General features: G+C 36.6%; 1 protein-coding gene across 3 annotated transcripts in view; it reads right to left on the bottom strand.

The window, feature by feature from the left end:
* The window catches only part of PCDH9 (protocadherin 9), a 779,374-nt gene that overhangs the window by 59,425 nt on the left and 699,452 nt on the right, over positions 1–20,497 (bottom strand). For 2 of the 3 annotated variants that reach the window (XM_030476037.1, XM_030476038.1), the window contains exon 4: positions 3,352–5,668. The exons of the other annotated variant lie outside the window; for it this stretch is intronic. In XM_030476037.1, coding sequence (XP_030331897.1) covers positions 5,295–5,668 — 374 coding nt within the window. In that variant the 3' untranslated portion in view covers positions 3,352–5,294. Of the gene's footprint in view, positions 1–3,351; positions 5,669–20,497 lie in introns of those variants that run through there. 3 annotated transcript variants of the gene reach the window in all.

Raw genomic sequence — 20,497 nt, 5'->3', positions numbered from 1 at the left:
TAAACTTAAAGCTATAGTTAGAGCCATGAAATGCTGCATTTGAACAATTCTTGCTTGAAAACTTGGTATATGACATGCATGTCTGTGATATTCTCCTCATTATGGACCTAGTCCTGTGAAACACTGAGCTGCTCCTAGAAGAGGATGCTTACTGCAGTGTTCTAAGGAAATAAAGTGCACTTAGTGTCTCAAAAGAGCTGCACAGCATTTGGCAGGATGAGGATACATATCAGCACGTAAGTTCCAGTGAAGTGATGTGTTTATATCAATTAAGAAAACAAAATAAAAACAAAAACATCCCCCTAATTTTGCATTTATTAGCATTATTTTCAGATTATAAATAAACTACGTTGTGTTTTGAAAACCTGGAAATTACAAATTCGCTTTGTTCCAAGCATTTGCTAGTCCACTGTATATAAAGGACTTGTTATTTCTGTTACTAATTATGGGACAGGCCCTGATATTTTGCTTTGTAAGGGGTTCAGTGAGGCCTGAAGGCTCAGAACCTGTCCCTCTATGTTATGATCTTACTATGTGCAAGTGGTTGAAAACAAAGTACAGAATGGGATCTCACAAGAAAAGCAGTTTATGATATAAGAAGCTGTGTTATATAAGCTACCATATTTCAGAGAAGCCAAACTGGAAAAAATGAATCCACTCAAGTAATATATGAAAAAGGATACTTTATAATTTTACAAGGAAGCATCTACCAGTGAGAGGTTTTTTTGAACAAGAGGAAAAGTCAAAGGTTGTTTTGGATTATGGGGTGTCCACTAAGGTTATCAGAGGTGAAAGTGAATAAAACTAATAGTAATAGAGTTAGAGCTTAACTATACATGATACACTGAGCTGATTCACACCTCTGGGTGACAGTGTATCATGTTTTCAGTATACTAAAACATCTTGCTCTGCTCTAGAATTGGTTTCCATTTTGATGCTTTTCATCACAGTAGCAAGGACTGCAAGCATGTAAATTAAAGTCGAGACTTTGGAACACAGTTCTATTGAAGAAGTGTATTAAATAGGAAAGAATTGAGCATTCAGAGATGATGCCATTGAGTACTCGGTTGCTTTCACTGTCTGAATTGGCATATGTGACCACACGTGCTGTAGAGAACTCTCCCTGCTTATTTTACTTTGTGGCAAGGATACATCCCATAAAGAAGTTTTACCAGCTGAATCAGCTAAATAGTTTGTGATCACTTGAAATCAGTCATCACAGATTACTTGTTCTTCTGTCTGAACTGGATATGAGCTCTCATGCCAGTAGGAATACTTTTGCAACTTATTTTAAGGTGTCAGATGCTGCTACCTAAGGCTATTAGACCCTATCCCTATGCCTTTTGTCATGTCATGAGTCCCATGGATCTCCTGACATCACCTATTGCCATGTCCAGTGATTCTCATTGTGTCCTCTTTTGTTAAAGCTACTAGTGCCTTCCTTTGTTCACAACATGTGAAGATTACACTTCTGATCAATGTTGTGATCCTCTTTTCCCTATGTATTTGTTTTCAGTCTTTATCACTCTTGTTCTTTCCTCTCACAGATGTACATCTCTTGCTTTTATGCCATTTATATATCCAAAGCTTCCTGAGTTCCTCCCTTAGAGTTTAGTCAACTCCATACTCAAGTCCTTAAGATTCTTTCTGACCATGATTCCTATTAATAACTTCCTAAAAAGCAAGAATCATATTAAGCAAGTAATGTGAATTTAATTTTCTTCCTATCTATTTGCTAGAATTGGCATATGTTTCTGCATTCTCCTTAATTCTGCTCCATGTATTTCTTTGTCTGCCTTGAGACAGTTCCTTGGGAAAGGTCCTGAATGCTGTATGTTTAGTAAGAGCTGGCACAGCTTAGGGTTAAGTAGCGTTAAATAACTATATTTATGCAGGTTTTCCATTTTCTATTTGGACAAAGGGCTTTGGTCAGTGACAGTAAAAATAAAGGACTATTAAAAAAACCTTTGGTTTATCTTTTTAGCAGTCCTTCAAATGTGTGCATTAATAAATCAATAAATAAATGGCACCCAGTCTTCCTAGCTGAAGAAAAAAAAAGCCAGAACTGGCATCAGAGAGGCATCCATATCATGCCTGGTTATCAATACTTTTAAGTAATATTTAGCCTCATAGCTAGTAAACTTGAATAGTTTCCAACATCCAGCTGCCTTCTCATTCTGTGCAGTGGGATTTTTTTTTTTCTTTAAAAATCTCTTCATTTGGCATAGCACTGATTTCATGTCAGAATTTTTCTTTTCCTTTTTTATCTTTTTATTTTTTTATTTAAATTTGTGAGTTTTAGACAGCAGTGCTAGTATTACTGACTGAGCAAACCAAACGGTTGTTAATGGATGGGCACTTAATGACTACATGTTTAGGGCCAAATCCAGATTCCTTGGAAACCTCTGGAAAATATTCCTTTGGTTTAAATGGGATTAAGATAAAGTCCTTCCTTCCTTCTGTCCTCCTAAAAAATAAATATTCCACCTGCTAGATATCTAAATCATATTTATTTGTGCTCCTTCTGCAAAGGTGGTGGCGGCACAAAGTAATGAACGTTAGAGCAGAATATAGTTCTCTTTCTGTAGCAATAGCCACATCATTTACTTTCTGTTGTGATAGGATTTTTTTTCAAATACATTCTGTTTAAAAGGCACTTTTAATTTGAAATAGCGCTATTTAGGTTTTCAGACAATTATTGTATTTCTGGTTTTAATATAGAACTCAAGGTATCTCTGCTTTGAAACTGAGCATGGTGAAAAATAAGTTATTTATATTGATACATCTTTTTCCAGGTTTTTCAGGGCTTTTTTTTTTTTTTCCTTTTTTTTTTTTTTTTTTTAAATGTGCTGCAACAAAAGTGATTATATAAACCACACAAATTTTCCTTGTAACAAAGTGTTTACTGTATTTCAATATAACTTTATTCTACTCTCAAAAGAAAGACTGAGGTGTGGTAAGTGCTGACTTTTCTATATGCTACCACTGTACTGTTACAAAAACTCATGCAAGGATGTTTATTACATGTGCTTAAGTATACCTAACAAATCTGCGCTAGATTCTGTCACCTTTGTGCTGGGTAAGTAAAACTTTACCCAGTTCAAGTAACTAATTTTGAACAAGTTCCTACTTACCATAGGAATGACAGAATATGGCCCTCAGGATTTATCATTTGTTGTATATTCCATTCTCATACATATCTATGTGAACCAAATGGACCATGATATGCTTAGAAAAATAACTGGAAATTCAGAATGAAACAAAGAAATGAGCCAACCAACAATAACAGAAAGAAAGAAACTTACAGGAATAAAATCCCTTAGGCATCTGCCCAAGAACTAACACAACACAATAAGGAATTCAGAACATTTATTGCAAGAGCTGAATAACTAAATAATGTTGAACTGGCAAAGCAGTAACAAGGATAACTGGTTAGATATTTATTCTGTCAAAGTCATCAAACACCCCTCACAAACTGACATAAGTACTGCAATAAGCAATGCACCCCTAACCCATTTTTATGCCTTTTATATTGTGAAGGAAAAAAAAAGTAAAAAAAAAAAAAAAAAAGAAGAAAAAAGTGAACGGCTATACACAAAAGAATAAAGAAGAAAAAAAGCTTGTGTTTTTGGTAAGAATAAAGTCACCTTCAGATTACTAAGTTTTTTACTTTAAGACTGATATTTCACTGTGGCGTAAGTAACTTTTGTTTCTCTGTAAGGACTTTTTTTTTCTTTTTTTTTTTTTTTTTGCATGCTATTTAGTTGTGTAGGTCATCTGTCATGCCTTAACAAAAACCATCTAAAATGTTTGGATTTGGATTTGCTTTGCGTGCAACTTAGATTTTATTAACATTAGGAGTCACTCTGCTAGTTTGACTGAGGTGACATGATACTGGTACCTGCCAGGCATTGACCAACTATGATAACAAACAGTTAAACAGCAATAATTAGAGATTTAACCCTTTAGTTCCCCCAACTAGCCTACCAGGAGAATGCTCTGTTACATCATGAAGGCACAACACATTAAATATTCTGTGGCTATGGTCTAAAAACACTTGTGTTACTACAACGTTAACACAGATGAAGATCAACACAAATGTTGCTGTTTCAGCAATACAAACTCTCTTAGGTATAGACACACACCTGCCCAATTGGAAAAAAACATTATCATTGTATTTTGCTCCTGTAGAATTTCCTCTGTATTTTCCAGTTGAGAGCAAGGTCAGCTGCTATTCATTAAATGGCAGACTGCAGCTAATTTGATCAAGGATTACAAACAGCTTCCCCTCTCACCCTCCACCATAATTTAAATATTCTTTTTTTTGTTTTGCAGTTTCCCTATTTTATGAAACATAATGGAATTAAAAAAAAAAAGCTAAATTTTTAAGCCCTTACACAAGTCCTTTCATTTCTGAATAGTAAAAAAAAAAAAAAAAGGAAAAAAAAAAAGAAGAAATTCTACCTGAATGATGGCATCATTTGCTGCTACATAGAATGAAATATATTTTCTTTTTTCCTTTCTATAACCAACCTTCCTTCCCACCCCATCACTCCTTTTTTAATCTTTTAACACAAGTGTTTTGAGTTCCTTGGAACATTGTGTGTCAGACAGACTACTAACACAGAAACACCATCACTGAAAATAAAAGCAAAGCAATAGGAAGCAAATGAAAGGAAGTAAAAAGCAACTGTGAAACACAGAAATATGCTACAGTATCTTTTCAAGTGAACGTTATAAGTACACAAAAATTGTAAGTAATAATTGTTTCTATTTACAAGTATTTGAACACTGATTGGCTTATAAGTGTCCACTAACATTGTTAATAGCACAATAGGTTTAATGTTTACAGTTTCAGTTGTTTTGTTTGCAATATGATCTCAAGTATAATGGTCCCAGGCATAGATCAATGACAACAAAAGCACAATTTTCTAACTGGATATGCTTTTCAATCATTGCAATCCACTGAACTTTCTTGCTCTCTCACTCTCCAAGTGCATCTTCTGTTCATAGCAGCAGTCCAGGGTCAAAAACCAAACAAATTAAAAACAGATATTTGCAAACTGGAGAGATCAGATTTTAATCACGTCTATTTAACAAAAGCACACAACTAGTAGAAACACTCTTTCATGTTGCAGGACATCATACCTTCCACGCTGCTAACATAAAGATATGCATATCTCTGCTAGGTGAAACATAGTTCTAGAGGTCTACCCAGCACATAAAGCTCTGACACACACATAGTATTAGCAAGTCTAAATAGGCTAAAGTCATTGGTCCAAAGTAACCATTTCTTATAGCTGGTGCTCCTTTGGACTCTCAACAGCTCCTGAGGCCTGTTTATAAGACTTTAAGTTGGCCAGAGGAATATCAGTCATGTGGTTGCCAGTGTTGAAATGGCCCTCACTGGAACCATACTGCTTTCGGTCACTGAACTGGTTTCTGTTGCTATCTTCTTTCCAGGTCCTGGTCAATGTGTGTCCGTTAACTAGTTTGTCCTTCTTAACCCATTCTTTCTGAGGTGCAAAGGTGGAGAGAGGAGACTTTGGCTGTTGGTATGGGCCCAAGCTGGGAGGCATCCAACAGTTGTCTGAGTGACCCAAAACCAGGCATTCTTGAGTACACATCTCTGTAGCTTCAGCTAATCCTCGTGGCCCAAGAGGCCCATCTGTAAGAAAAAAAAAAAAAAAAAGAAACAAAAAGAACAAAGAGGGAGGGAAAAAAAAAAAAAAAAATCCAAAACAACATAATATTAGATTGCGATATTTGGCATTAAATTTATACATACACCTCATAAGAACATTAGGAATGATTCTGCAACAAAATATTGTGTTGGTAAATCCTAGATACATTTTAATTCTGTTGGAAAGTAGTTGCTTTGTAGGTCATATACATGGATTTTATGTATTGTATTTTGCTCCTGTAGAATTTCCTCTGTATATTCCAGCTTAGATCAAGGTCAGCTGCTACTCATTAAATGACAGACTACAGATAATTTGATCAAGGATTACAAACAAACAGCTTTCCCTTTCATCCATCACCATAAATATATACAAGGAGTATATGCCCCACGGGTAAATACACCACCAGAAATATATACAGGGAGTATATGCCCTACTTAGTGTCCAAAAGTGGAAATACAGTTCAATTAGCCCTAAGATACCTGTCTCAGAACCTACTGTGAATAATCTTAACTCTCGCAGTCACACTAAGAAAATAGAGCTAAGTAGGGGAAAATGTCAGAGGAAATAAACATACCCTTGCAGATTCTGTGTGAGAATTAATACTGCTTGTTAAATCCTGCAGTTTGAATGTATTCCCTTCTGTTTTCAACTCCCTTGATGGCTGCAGAGCCTTGGTGAACTAACAGCCTACCGCAAACTGGGAAACAGCTATACTACCCAAAAATGGGCTTGCCCAAAGGAATGCTTTCTATGTGGAATTATTCTAATGTCTACTAGTTTTACAGACTTGGGTGGATGCATAGTTCTAGACATCTACCCAGTGGATAAAACTCTGATGCACGCTCCCAACAAGCAAGAGAGAAGTTAAACTTTGCTGGATTGAATATGAAACCATGAAACCATGAAACACTTCAAACATTGCAACAGGAAAGAGAACAAAATCTGTAATTCTTCTTTAAGACCATTAAACACATCTCAGATAGCTGCTGTGCAACCATAAAAATCATCAGGTAAATAAATAAAAGAAGGCTTATGTAAATCTTGTGCTGTTCTCATAATTCTTTGCAACTCAGGAATATGAGACCACAGGAGACAGAAATGAAATCTGCTGAATTACTATGCATATTAAATATCCACATAATTTTTCACACACTACTGAGGACACAGCTGGCCAGCTGCAGGCGTCTTGCAATTAAGCAGACAGGTCACCCATGTCTTCAGCAGCACTAAATTCCTTTCAGTCTTACTTCATTTTGAAATGGCTTAATTTGCTCATCTGATTAGACTGTGTGTATGATGAAGGACAAACAAGGCAAAAGGCAGAAAAGTAAATTTTTGTGTTGTTAGATATTTATCAATATCTGCAATATGCTTTGTCATGATTCTTTACTAATTGTATCATAATTCTGAGCAAGAATTTTGAGATGCCTTTTCTTGACTTCAAACAGCTGGGTAGTGCTGTAGATATCTGAAGAGTTAAAAAGATAGATATATTTTCTTGATTAAACAGCCCAGTGACAGTAAGGAAATTATAGATTGATTTTTGAGAAAGAATGTTAGCAGGTAGACATGAATAGTGAACTTACGAAGCATTTTAAAAAGCAGTACTTATCAGAAGAAAAATGTCAGTGGTATACCAGCAAAAAAAAGGCGTATCTTTGTAATAATATAATTGAGACTCAAAATTCTAAGTGAGGACACTCTAACAAAGATTTCTGTGTTATGCCGAAGAATATTTCACTCTTTTGTACTCCGTGCATATACAATGAATTACCCTTAGTAACAGATCTTTTTCTGAATATTGAAATTATTCCAATTTATTTTAATTTTATGGAATTTGCTTTTCTTTCCTAGTTTTTGTCATGGGTTTGTGTTACTTAGTTTTTTTAACTGACACGTAATAAATTCCAGAGATTATCAATGCATTGCTTTTACATACACATGTAGAAAATGCAATCAGGTATATTTCTGTATGTTACAATGTAATTAGCTAATCTTATCTCTGAGTAGCTCCTCTTTGAATATCTAGAGAATATACAGTACACTGTTGATGTGACAGAGTATAATAAACCGTAATTAAAGTTGCTTCTGCATTCCCTGTATAAGAAAGTGTCCTATTGCTGACAACTAGAGCATGAACAATGTACAGAATCAGTGCTGCCTTCCACTTAGATCAATACAAGGTGAAATAATTAAGCCAGAACCATTAGGAAAACAAAAGAAAAAGCAACTGTAAGTAGGAGTTTAGCAGAAATTTCAGTGAACCTTGATTCTAAAATGAGAACGGTGATATTTCCCTGGAAGAGAGAGATTCTTTTTTCTATAAAGCCCTGATTTGAATCCTCTAGTATGAAGTAATAATCAAACTGAGGCAGGTACTTAGTAAAAAAACCCCCAATAATAAGGAAGTACTCATGGTACATTCTTAACATTTCCAAACGTTAATCTACAGGTTAAAAGTTGATTATTTTTTTTTAAATTTTTTTTTTTACTGACAACAGAAATTTAATTTTGATTAGTTTTTCCCCATTTTCAGAGGAAAATGGGAAGTGGCAGAACTATTTTCAACCTGCCTGCTCTCAAAGTACAATACTGTCTTGCTGACCAAGGAGAAAAGGTATGACAGGGATTAAAACTTTCAAAACACAAAGAAAACCTTTCACCACAGAATGACACATTTCAAGAAATATGGTGCATACACTCTGTGCTTCCAATCTACAGTGGAAAAAAAAGGTTAACGAGAGAGATTTCAGTACTTTAGTTCTGAAGGGGATAAGTTACTTTTTCTGTTTAGTTAAATAAATTTCAAGAGATAAAAGACATTCATTTCCATTTAAAATTTAAATGTATAATAAGATGGTTTTACTTCAGACTAAATATGCACGTGGCCCTATAAGCTACATGTCAAACTCTTTGGGAAGATTTACTTTCTCTGTTTTGTGTTCTGTAGTAACAGTTCTAGGCAGTTAATACTGTAAAACTCAGAATGGATTTTAAACATCCTTTGCTTTAGCCATCTTTAAGTTGATAAACTTCCTGGAGAGCATTGGAGTATTTAGATATCTGTTACTGTGAGAAGCAGACAGGAATGGGGTAACAATGCTGAGATGATCACCTGTTCAGGAGGAACTGCTCCTTGGGCTTTTTTGTTTTAACAAAATACCACTGTCCCACTAAGACTTCAAAAATTAATTATTGTGTGCAAGCCCTCCTCCAGTCAACCTCCCCTATGCAAAGATTTCAGCCAAAGGCAAGACTACGGCAGTCTCTGTGGCTGGCCAATTACAATTTTTGTATGGATGTAGGTCACACCAAGTGACAGTCAGAGTGAGGCAGAAGGAGAGGACTGTAGGAGACCTTTAGCTGTATAAGTGTTCAAATAGCTGTGAGGTATAGTGTAAGTCTGCACACACTTCTACATATGCCTATATGCAAAAATCTGTAAGATGCATGTCCAGAATTGAGAATAGGTTCAGACTCCTACTCAAGTGAGTGTGCATATTTTCCAGTGCTCTGACTCATGCTTTCCAATCTGTAAGAAAAGGGGCTATTATTTGTCTTATTAAAATATTGTGAGGCTTAGGTTTACAAAACACATTGCAAGACTTCATCTAATATATAACCAACAATTATTGTTTTAATCACAAGAGAAAAAGAAATCCGCAAAGTTTTTTTTTTTTTTTTAGAAATGAAGATTGTTAAAATATATTTTACTGTTGAGCTAGTACAAGGAATGATCATGCTAACTGACTCAGGAAAAAGGCAGCTTCATTCATAATGTACGTGATGCCTATCACGCCCGATCTCCAGTTAAGGCCTTCAGATACAAGCATGATGTTTTTGTAAATATTATTGCTAATAATGATGGTGATCATCATTTAAGGGACTCTATAAATGTCCTACTGTAAAACACAGGAAAAAAATGAAAAAAAGATTTGGGAAAAAAAGGATCTCACCTACAAAAAAAAAAAAAAAAATCTGTGTAATTATGTTATGAAATATAGACAGTTTATTCTTTTTTAAGACTTCTTATTTTTTTCAGGTTGCTATTTAGTAGCATAAAGTGAAATGATCATGAGCAGTATGGTGGAAGAGAAATCTTCTGGGGGTAGCTTGCACTGAAGAGTTGGCTGCTTTGTACTGAGAAAGTGTAATGCTGCCTTAATGGTAATTATCTCTCTCCTCCACCATGGCTGAACAATGGTTTTCACCCAATTTTCAAAAGTTGTTTCTTACCACATACAATGACACCACTTAAAAACCTGTTCCTGCTGCTTTAATTTTATAATTGCATTAGTTTGTTTCCTTTCTCTTCATAAAAATGTCACTGAATTTTCTGTATCAAGTTTTTCCACACTGAAGTACTTTGTTGATATGTGTGTTGTTTTCTTTTTTTTTTTTTAAGTATTTGTTCTCTGAACAATCCATAGTCCATGAGGCTGGTTATCAGTCTTGGCTGCTTGAATATATAATGACACAAGTGCTGACAAAACTGTATGAGCCATCTGTCTCTGGAGTTAAATATTTTGAAAGCAAACACAAAAGTGCATAACAAACACTCCCTTAAATTGTCTTTGTAAATATTTATATCAGATCTTACCAAAAAAATGCTTTTTTGTTGTTATTTTATTCTGTTAATAGCTGTCAAGCAGATGCATGACTTGCCTACTCAAAAGCAGACAGGTGTAAGAAGGAAAATAATGTATACCACTCAAGAGTCGGTCATACCCTAATGCCGGAATTTCTGTGTGGTCTTTTAATCTGTTTTTATTATATCCAGAGGCTAAACTGCTATTTCATTGATTAACTTACTGCTGCAATTAGCAACTAGCTTCTGGTGTGTTGACCAGCTGCTTTTCAACCTGCTTCTCTAAAACTCTCTTGCTTTATGCCAGAAAATTCATTTTTCAATTCTGAAAGTCAAGACCACAGGATAAGTTCCACTCAGTGAGACTTTTTGGTCTCAAAAAAAAAAAAAAAAGAATAGGTACTCTTTGCCTGAGGGATACTAACGTAAAGTATAGTGGATTTGAATATGGCCACAGTTGTGTTTCAGGCAATCATATTTATTTATAACTTTTCATATTGTACTTTAAAAACAAAAAAGAAAACAACAGCAACATTTTCGGTTCTATTTAACCTCAAATACAGAAAGCGTTTTTAAGCTTTCATGGGCTACTTTACTGAGTGACCTTTTCTGAGACCACATTGTTTTACAGCCTTCCCCACATATATTGGAACTAAAGTGACATCATGACATTTCACAGAGGTTTTGCAACTGCTGTATATATTAAATATAAAACCTGCAAAATAGCTTATAATCAAAAAGATTCTTTTCACTTTTTTTTTTTGTTCTTAAATATCAGACAAAAAAACTGAGACTGTTCTTTATTTCTAGTCTGTAGAAAAAATATAATCCAAGACTACAAAGCCACATACATGCTGTGCTGAATGTGTTTTCTTGGTATTATTAATTAACTGCAAGATTCAGTGACTACTAAAAATATATTTTTAGCAGCTCATTCCATGTCATTCCACCTGGCACAGCCAGTGCTGATAAAATCACATTCTGTACCCAAATTACCTTGTTCCAAGGTCCCTGGATTCCTACCATTGCCGCTGCCAGTTTTGGTAGACTTACCACCATCACCTTGTAACCTGCTGCTTCACTCTTCCCTTCCTGGAATTGCATCCTCTCTACTCATGTACAGATCAAGAAACCCCTGCTAGTTCCTGTTCTCTGTCTTGGCTCAAGCTTCTTTTTCATCACACTCAAGCTTCTTTTTCATCACCACTGAACTAAATAATACCATAAGGTTAGCTTATATCTGCATTGCTTAGCAGAGATAAGCTGCGAGAATCCTTAATTAGCACAGTAACAGGCAGGACAGGAAGCAGGGGCATAAAAATGGGTGCAAGCTACTGCCCAGAATACAGAAATGCAGCAACTAAAGTATTTTCAGAAGACAGGGAAACCTGGAAGAACAAGATTTTCTACACAATTCTGTGAAGCACTTAAGTGATCCAGATGGGTTCCACAGAATGTAGGTGTTTAAGATCCAAGCTATAATTTCAAAAATTTTGACTCCAAGGACAGCTACATTTTGAAATGCAACACTATTCAACTACTTGAAATTCTGTTTCTACACAGAACTGCCTCAGTCTTCTGATGACTGAGATTGCTTCATGTCTAAATCTTTTTAGAGTTAAAAAAAGTATTTACTTCCCTTTATATCTTGAATATCTAAATGTGTTTGCCATTTTAAGAGCACAACTAGCATATGCCAACAGGTTGTAGCTTTGAACAATATAGTAATGCAGTAGCCTGGATTTTTTTCTCCTCCAGTTTATACCTATAGGTTGATTACAGATAGAGCACCTGCCTTTTGTTTCAAACATTGTGTAGAGGCCACTTGTGGTTAGAACATTTCTGGAAGGCTCAGCTCCAGCTCCCTTTTTTTCCTAATAGATTCTGGTCCTTCCCTCCTATAGATGTACAAGAATCAACCTTGATTTTGGTAACAAGTGCTCTTCTGAGAAATGAGAAATTATTCTGAAACCCTGCAAAGAAGGGGAATTCTTACACACCCAGGAAATACTGAAATTACTAATCTACTATAGAAAAGGTAGCTGTTAACACCATAATCACGTAGAAAGTATTCTATATTTCTTGTTCCAAGTTCCTTTCACCTATGGCTGCTTCATTACAAAAGTTAGAATGAAAGAGATTGTACTTAGGTTGTTGTATTTAATTTCTTTTTTTCTGGTATCCTTCCTAGAAATTTAATACCCTTACTATTTACAAGTTGCACCTCCATCAGTAATGGCTTTGTTGTCAATATGTTATTTTTATCTGGCCTAATATTCAGTGCCTACTTCCAGTTACTTTCTCTGCATTGACATACATGTATATAAACCTCTACGCATTTCAATGTGTGCATATTCAGGAAGTACTTATGTACCACAAAGTCTTTGAAGCACTGGCAGCCTAGAGAAAATTTCAGTTCCTTGCATTTTCCAAGGCAAGACACCTTCCAAGACGTGGACTTCATTTTACAATGCCCTTGAGAATAAATAAAGCTTTGATTTCCCTAGACCTGCTTACCTAGACATTCCTTGGAAGGATTTTTGTGGCCTGTTTCTGCAGATGAGGACAAATAGGCTACGTTATCTACTCTCCAGCTAGATGCAGAGCAGGTGGCACAAGACTAAGTTTGCATGTTGCTATGCCTAAGCAAATACATGTAGAGAATATTAGGAATTTCAGCAGTGTTTAGTATTTTTGAGTTGTTAATAGTCCCATGAAGTCTTCCAAACCAGTTTGTTTGGAAATAGAAAATTCAGTCTATAGGCAGGCCGTATTTACATCTGCTCCTGCCATCTAAACACCCCGCTGGAATTAGTTCAGCTATATGTTACTACATTTCTGGTTTAGTTCTGTGGTTTTTATAACAGAAATTATTCAATACTGAATTTATTTAGGACTTAACGCTTAGTGACATCTCAGAGTACAAAATACATTTTTATAATGTAGTGGCAGTTCCTCTTGGTTGCTTGAAAAATCACAGGGATTTAACCAGATTCTCTCAGTTGTCCAAAGAAGATAGCAAGCAAGCCATTTTGTGATCAATACTGAATACACCCTATGTCACTGCTGAGCTTGTGAGATACTAAGGTTCAAGTTTGTTTAGTGCTGTCTAGTCTTTATGGATAGATAGATGAATTGACTAATGTTAGGCTTGTGACCATTCTAGAGGAAACTTACACTCTCTGAAATCACAAGGGCATGGTCCATGCAAACAAGGGTGTAGGAAGATGCCACAGAAGGCTTTCCAAAGCAGTCATGGTCTGAGCTCCCACTGAACAGCCCAAACCTGGATAATTCAGTGCTCTTCACTGGTGATAAAAATCCAGCTCTGCTACCTATCATGGATTGATGGATTGCACATTGCCTATGTTCAGATCTCTGTGCCATTTTCTTTCCCCCGCCTCCAACTCCCCCCAGAATTTAACTGGGTAAAACTTTATACCTTGAAGTAGAAAACTGTAGGTTCACTACATAATCTAGTGGTTTTTTCTGGTATTAAAATTTTATGTATCAGCAAATACTAACATAAAACTGTATTCTGTATAAACTTTCCCTGACAAATGTAGCAAATTGTAGCATACCCTTTAGAATTAGAGAAGATGCAAAATAATATATGGGATTGTTATTCTGGTTTAATGCACTTTGTCATTAAAAAAACAAAAACCAAAAACCAAAAAATAAACCCAAACAAACAAAACCCAAGCAAACAAAAAAACCCCCACAAACTCCTGCAATTTGTATTCTCAGCTTAAGTGTCACATTGCGGATGCAGTCAGTCACCTTCCAGGGAGAGCAGGAGAAAAGAAATGCAAACAGGATTTGGCAAAAACCTGTTTTGTTAACAAATAAATAAAGATTAAATGTTTTACACATCTCTCACACAGATTTCATTCTTTGGTCACAGATGAAAAGTCAACATTTGCAAATGGAGATAGTCCAAATACAATAATACATGGGCAGCCAGAACAGCAGATTCTCTCCCTGAGAGGATATTGTTATTTAGACAGACTTTATGGCACACAAAGAACGGCCAGCATATCTTTATAAATTTGCACCCATCTTTAGCATGGCATGGAACTCATCCATCTTCTCATCTGTTGAAGCTACTTCTACGAAGAATGCTATCTCATCTAATGTTATTTTCTCAAAATAAGCATTTTTTTTCCCTGCCATACATTTAATTTTAGCAGGACAATCTAGCAAATCAAAATGCCACAGAGAATTCAAATGAACTTTCTAAATTTGATTGGATCACTTAATGAGACCAAAGCACAGAGAGTGTTCAAATACTTGAAATAATATTAATTTTCAGCACTAAACTTTTTTCATTATGTAGCTCTTCATTTTGCTGCCTAAAAAAATTATTTATTCACCATGACATCCCAAAAGGTGATGATGGATGGTGATAAAATATTTATAAATCACCCCATGGTCAGAATCGTTTACAATCTTTTTTCTCTTACACCTAAGTATTTATGGTACTTGATCAAAATATTGTGTTGAATTGGTTTACAGGCAACCTGCTGAGACAGCACCACTTTTGACATGGTCACATTTTCCGATCTATTAATATGCTCCAAAGCTGGTGTCAGTCAAAAACAACTTAAGTCTCAATTTGGAAGATTCCGTCAACTGTTCATCATAAAATCAAATTATGGTGAGTAAATTCTACAAATTGCATGTGATAAAAAGCAGTATTCAAGGTGGAAAAAAGGTATTATTCAAAATGAGAGAAACTGGCAGAATGCTGTGAAACTAAGCTGAACAATATTTATTTCAACACTGTACAATTTTATAAACTTTTTTTTGCAGCTGATAATGCCTAACTAATAACTCAGAGCAGAAAAAATAAAACCAGTCAACATTAATTTAATTTGATTTTTATGCTTTTTAAGAGGAGTCTAAATTAAAGAGTTGGTTTTCCTGATCGTTTTCTAACTTACAGTAAAAGCCTGACCTTCTGACTTGTGATAAATACAGATAATGCCTTGAGGGTAGGCATGATACCTTGTGATTTTATCAAAGTAAGGATATTAGCTTTCCTAATCCATAACTGAATAAAAGCACAATTCATTGTCATATACATATATATGAAGAACTGTGCTATCTGTACAACTATATATAATGTGTTTTATATGTATAGATATATATATCACATACACTTTCTATATTTTTTACTTTTATACATATTTTATATATATGTTCTATCTAACCATCTAAGTCCTTCATCTTCATTTAATAACAATGCAATTAATAAAGTGATGTACATTCAAGTGAATGGAATCACTCACAAAATGAGCAACTTCATTTCTGTGCTCAAGTTGGGTATGCAGTCGTCCTTACCTCCTTCTGTTATCAATAGAGAGAGAAGCGTTTGCACAAAGTGATTCAGCTCTCTGAAGACCTCATTCACTTTTTGGAGGTGTGAGTTTCTGTCCATTCATAAAAAAGGAATCAATGGGTGGCAATTGTGTCTAGCTCTATGTATTTAAAACTGATATGATGAGTCCAGATCTTTGCCACCATTCCAGGAGATGTTAGATTAATTCACTTTGATATCTGAAAATACACTTGCATAAAGTTTTCCATTACAAATAAAACAGTTCCAGCAGCCAGTGAATAAAACAGTAGACGACTACACTATCCAAAACATCCAAATGGCAGTGCATCTCAAGCATGCTCAGGAAGGGAGATTCTGTGAAGCCTGGAAGAGGCTTATTGGAGGGAGCCTGCTATAGTCAAGTTATCTTTCAGAAAATGAATACTTCGAAATTATTCTAGTTCTCCACACTTTGAAATAAGTGGAAGACCCTGAAATGCTGCTATTTATAAGAGGGAGAAGACTGCGATTGTTAAAGTTTCCTGAAGTCTGGAAAGTAGGACAGATCATACAGTTAAAAGCCTGGAAAACATGTAACTGCAAAAAAGAGAAAATTATAAAATTTATGGGCCAGATTTGGAAAGGTGTCTTTGTAAGTCTTGTGGTTTAAGTTATGTACTGCACCACAAATGTATTTGAGTTTTAAATTAGGGAAAAACTTTATATTCAAGCAGAGATGCATATAGTTTTATTTACTGTACTTAGCTCCACGATTTCCTCAGCCCATCCTTAGGGTTAATGAAACCCAAATAACCTATTAAATTTTAGTAGTTGCTAGTTTATATTGATCTTCTTTGATGAGTCACTCAGTAATTCACCCCAATATCTCCAGTTCTCTTGTAAGTAAGCCCCAAGCACTGCCAATTTTCCTGTAGTCTTGAAATACCACTAACAATAATATTCTGCCATTAGTTTAATATATACTTGATAGCTAAAGAAAAAGGGTTTCTTTATTTCTATTGCAAGTTGGGGTTTTTTTAAATACGAGGTATTGTATTCTAATGAAATATAACTTCTTTTTTTAAAAGGACTCCATATTTTAAGATTGCATAAAACTTTGTTCTTTCAAGCAAGTTCTAGAAATAGCAGCAGGCTGTGTCCAACAGAACTTGATGAAAAAGACTGCAGAACTACAGAATCTCTAAAACATAACCTTACTGCTCTTATTATCCACCACAGAAATGTGTAAAGAAGAAAACAGGATAGGGACCACAGCAAGAGTTCACTTATTTAATCAGAAAGAGTAGTATTCTTCATTAAAAATAACTTTGATGGAAAAGGTTATTTTACCATAAGTGTACGACTTACTTCGCTGTCTTACCACCTTTCCAGACTTCCAGGAATTTGGTCCCAGATTTCAGTATATTTCTGCATTCCTGTAAGTTTTGCTTTTTCTTAAATCAAACAGACCACAGATTTTTTGAGGCATTCCTGGGTTGTCAGTTTGTCAGGCTGGGGTTGTCAGTTTGTTTCTCTCCAAAGGTAGCAAGTCTGAGGTTTTATCTCAACAAAAGTAATTCCACATTATTAACTCCAGGACCTTTATCAAATTTATAACATAAAAATACCACCAAGAACAATCAGCGTAGCTTCATTTCAAATTCTATCACTTAGTTGTATTTTTGAACATTCAGCCTTTTTTCCTAAGTACTATTTCTCAGCACTTGATTAACCTCTGTACAGCAGAAAGTGTCAAAGTAAACATTTTCCCCATGAGTTTTGAATAAATAAAAGAGGAAAAAATCAATTGTCTACTTTAATCAATAAATGAAAAATGGGGGGGGGAGGGGGGAACAGGGAAAGGAGGCAATATCAAAAAGTTACAAATCTTATACTCCAGACAACAGTTCAACAAAGAGCAAAATAAAAATGCGGACATGTATTATGGTGTTTAAAAATGCAATGCAAATTAAAAAATACAATGAAGACTATTTTTGCACAGAAATAGAAAATGCATCCTGTAATGAGGTTAATTACAGCTATCTAATCAAACATTAAATTTAAGTTGAAATGCATCTTTTTTTTATGAAGCCCTATTACTATGTATGTTTCAGTTCTTCAATTTTGTGTTTTCCTATTTTCCTTAAGTACAATTCAGGACAAAATTGAATTTAGGTTAAACTGAATTTGTTGTAAATTTGTGGCAGATGCCTTATGTGTAAGTGCTATTATGTAAATAAGTTGTTTAACTGACTTGAAAAGACCTTTTGAAGTACACTTCTTGTTGCAGATTTAGGACCTAAATCTGGCAACTCCTTCTCCTACCTTAGGCTACATGAATCTGAATAACTGAAGTACATAACAGAAGAAAGTGCTTAAATGAGGTGCCAAGAAAGGTTGATTGTATTGATGATTTTGTCTTCCATTCTAAACAGAAATGTATGCTTGATAAATTTCACAGGACACATGTCAGAGATGCCATTAAACTAGTCCAAAGATGAAAGAACCATTTCCTAATTCTGCTTGAATAATGGCATCTCATTTAGTTCATTTTGTAAAATTCAGCTCAGTGCCAGCTGAGTTGTCAGAACTGTAGGCATATAACACACAGAATACTAGAAAGTGCTTTCCTTCATTATCTCTGAGCTACACCTATGCTAGAGTTCCTTTAAAAACTATTTTCTTTTACATCTTTTTTCAGAAGACATATCCATAAGTGTCTTAATGAACTGTCGTGGTTTGAGCCCAGCCGGTAACTCAGAACCACACAGCCGCTCGCTCACTCCCCCCCCCCCCTTCTTCCTCCCCCCGCTCCCGGAGGGATGGGGAGGAGAATGGGAAGAATGCAACTCCCACGGGTTGAGATAAGAGCAGTCCCGCAACTAAGGTATAACACAAAACCACTACTGCTACCACCAATGATAATAACGATTAGTGAAATAACAAGGGGAGAGGATACAATTGCTCACCACCCGCCGACCGATACCCAGCCCGACCCGAGCAGTGATCTGGCCTTCCGGGTAACTCCCCCCGGTTTATATACTGGGCATGACGTGCTGTGGTATGGAATACCCCTTTGGCTAGTTTGGGTCAGGTGTCCTGTCTCTGCTTCCTCCCGGCTTCCCCTCCTCCCTGGCAAAGCATGAGACTGAGAAAGTCCTTGGTTGGAATAAACATTACTTAGCAACAACTAAAAACATTGGTGTTATCAGCGTTGTTCCCAGGCTGAAAGTTAAAAAAACACAGCACTGCACCAGCTACTAAACAGGAGAAAAATGACTGCTATAGCTGAACCCAGGACAGTATCCACCCCTTATTCCATACCATTCACGTCATGCTCAGATCCCACATCTCTCAGCACACCATCACCCCTGTCCCATATATACACATATATATACACCCACACCCACACACAGAGAAAGATATCGTTCTCTAGTCCATGGACCAATCCCTGTTAAAATTGCTGAACTCATCCAGTCCATGATGGTTCCATCTCTTGTAATAGTCTTTCAGGGCAGGAGGGACGGTACATAGTGTTGGGTTGTTGCCTGCTGATGATATCGCCAAACTCATCTGGTCACTGCTGAGCTCGTCTGGTTTCCTCAAAATTCATTCTTTGTTGAGGTGATGATCGGAGGGAAGTCAGGGTCAATGGCTGGTGACCTGAAGATATCTAGCTGGTGGGCTGTAAAAGTGTTATAGAGCAGGCAACAGCGTACAATTGAGTTCATTGGCTGTTTTCCCCCAAAATCAAATCCCCTTGAGGTACACATCGGACTTCCCCATCTTCCCGCATTACCCACCAAGTATATCCAGGTCCCTGAGCAAAAGCAACCCCACGAGTGGGTTTGCCGTTACCTGAAGCAGGAATAACCCAGACTGTCTTCCCCAACAAATTCTTTATGTGCACCACAGGAACTTTATCCCCCTCTACGGTACGTAAAAGTTCTGATTGGGCTGGGCCAGCCCTGTTGGCAGATCCCCTACTGTTGACCAACCAGGTGGCTTTTGGTAAATGTGTATCCCAGTGTTTGAAAGTCCCACCACCCATTGCTCTCAGTGTAGTTTTTAACAGCCCATTGTACCGTTCGATTTTCCCAGAGGCTGGTGCATGGTAGGGGATGTGGTATACCCACTCAATGCCACGCTCTTTGGCCCAAGTGTCTATGAGGTTGTTCCGGAAATGAGTCCCATTGTCTGACTCAATTCTCTCTGGGGTGCCGTGTCGCCACAAGACTTGTTTCTCAAGGCCCAGGATAGTGTTCCGGGCAGTTGCATGGGACACAGCGTATGTTTCCAGCCAGCCGGTGGTTGCTTCCACCATGGTAAGCACATAGCGCTTGCCCTGGTGGGTTGGTGGGAGTGTGATATAGTCAATCTGCCAGGCCTCCCCATATTTGTACTTCAGCCATCGTCCTCCATACCAGAGAGGCTTTAACCGCTTGGCTTGCTTAATTGCAGCACATGTTTCACATTCGTGAATAACCTGGGCAATAGTGTCCATCGTTAAGTCCACCCCTCGATCACGAGCCCATCTATATGTTGCATCTCTGCCTTGATGGCCTGAGGTGTCATGGGCCCACCGGGCTAAAAATAATTCACCCTTATGTTGCCAATCCAAGTCCATCTGAGCCACTTTAATCTTAGCAGCTTTATCCACTTGCTGGTTATTCTGGTGTTCCTCAGTGGCCCGACTCTTGGGTACATGAGCATCTACGTGGCGTACCTTCACCACCAGGTTCTGCACCCGAGCAGCGATATCTTGCCACAATGCAGCAGCCCAGATGGGTTTACTTCTGCGTTGCCAGTTGCTCTGCTTCCATTGCTGCAACCACCCCCACAGGGCATTTGCCACCATCCATGAGTCAGTATAGAGATAAAGTACTGGCCATTTTTCTCATTCAG

This window comes from Strigops habroptila, chromosome 2 (assembly GCF_004027225.2).
Source record: "Strigops habroptila isolate Jane chromosome 2, bStrHab1.2.pri, whole genome shotgun sequence".
NCBI lineage: Eukaryota > Metazoa > Chordata > Aves > Psittaciformes > Psittacidae > Strigops > Strigops habroptila.
This window is presented reverse-complemented; position numbering and strand designations above follow the sequence as displayed.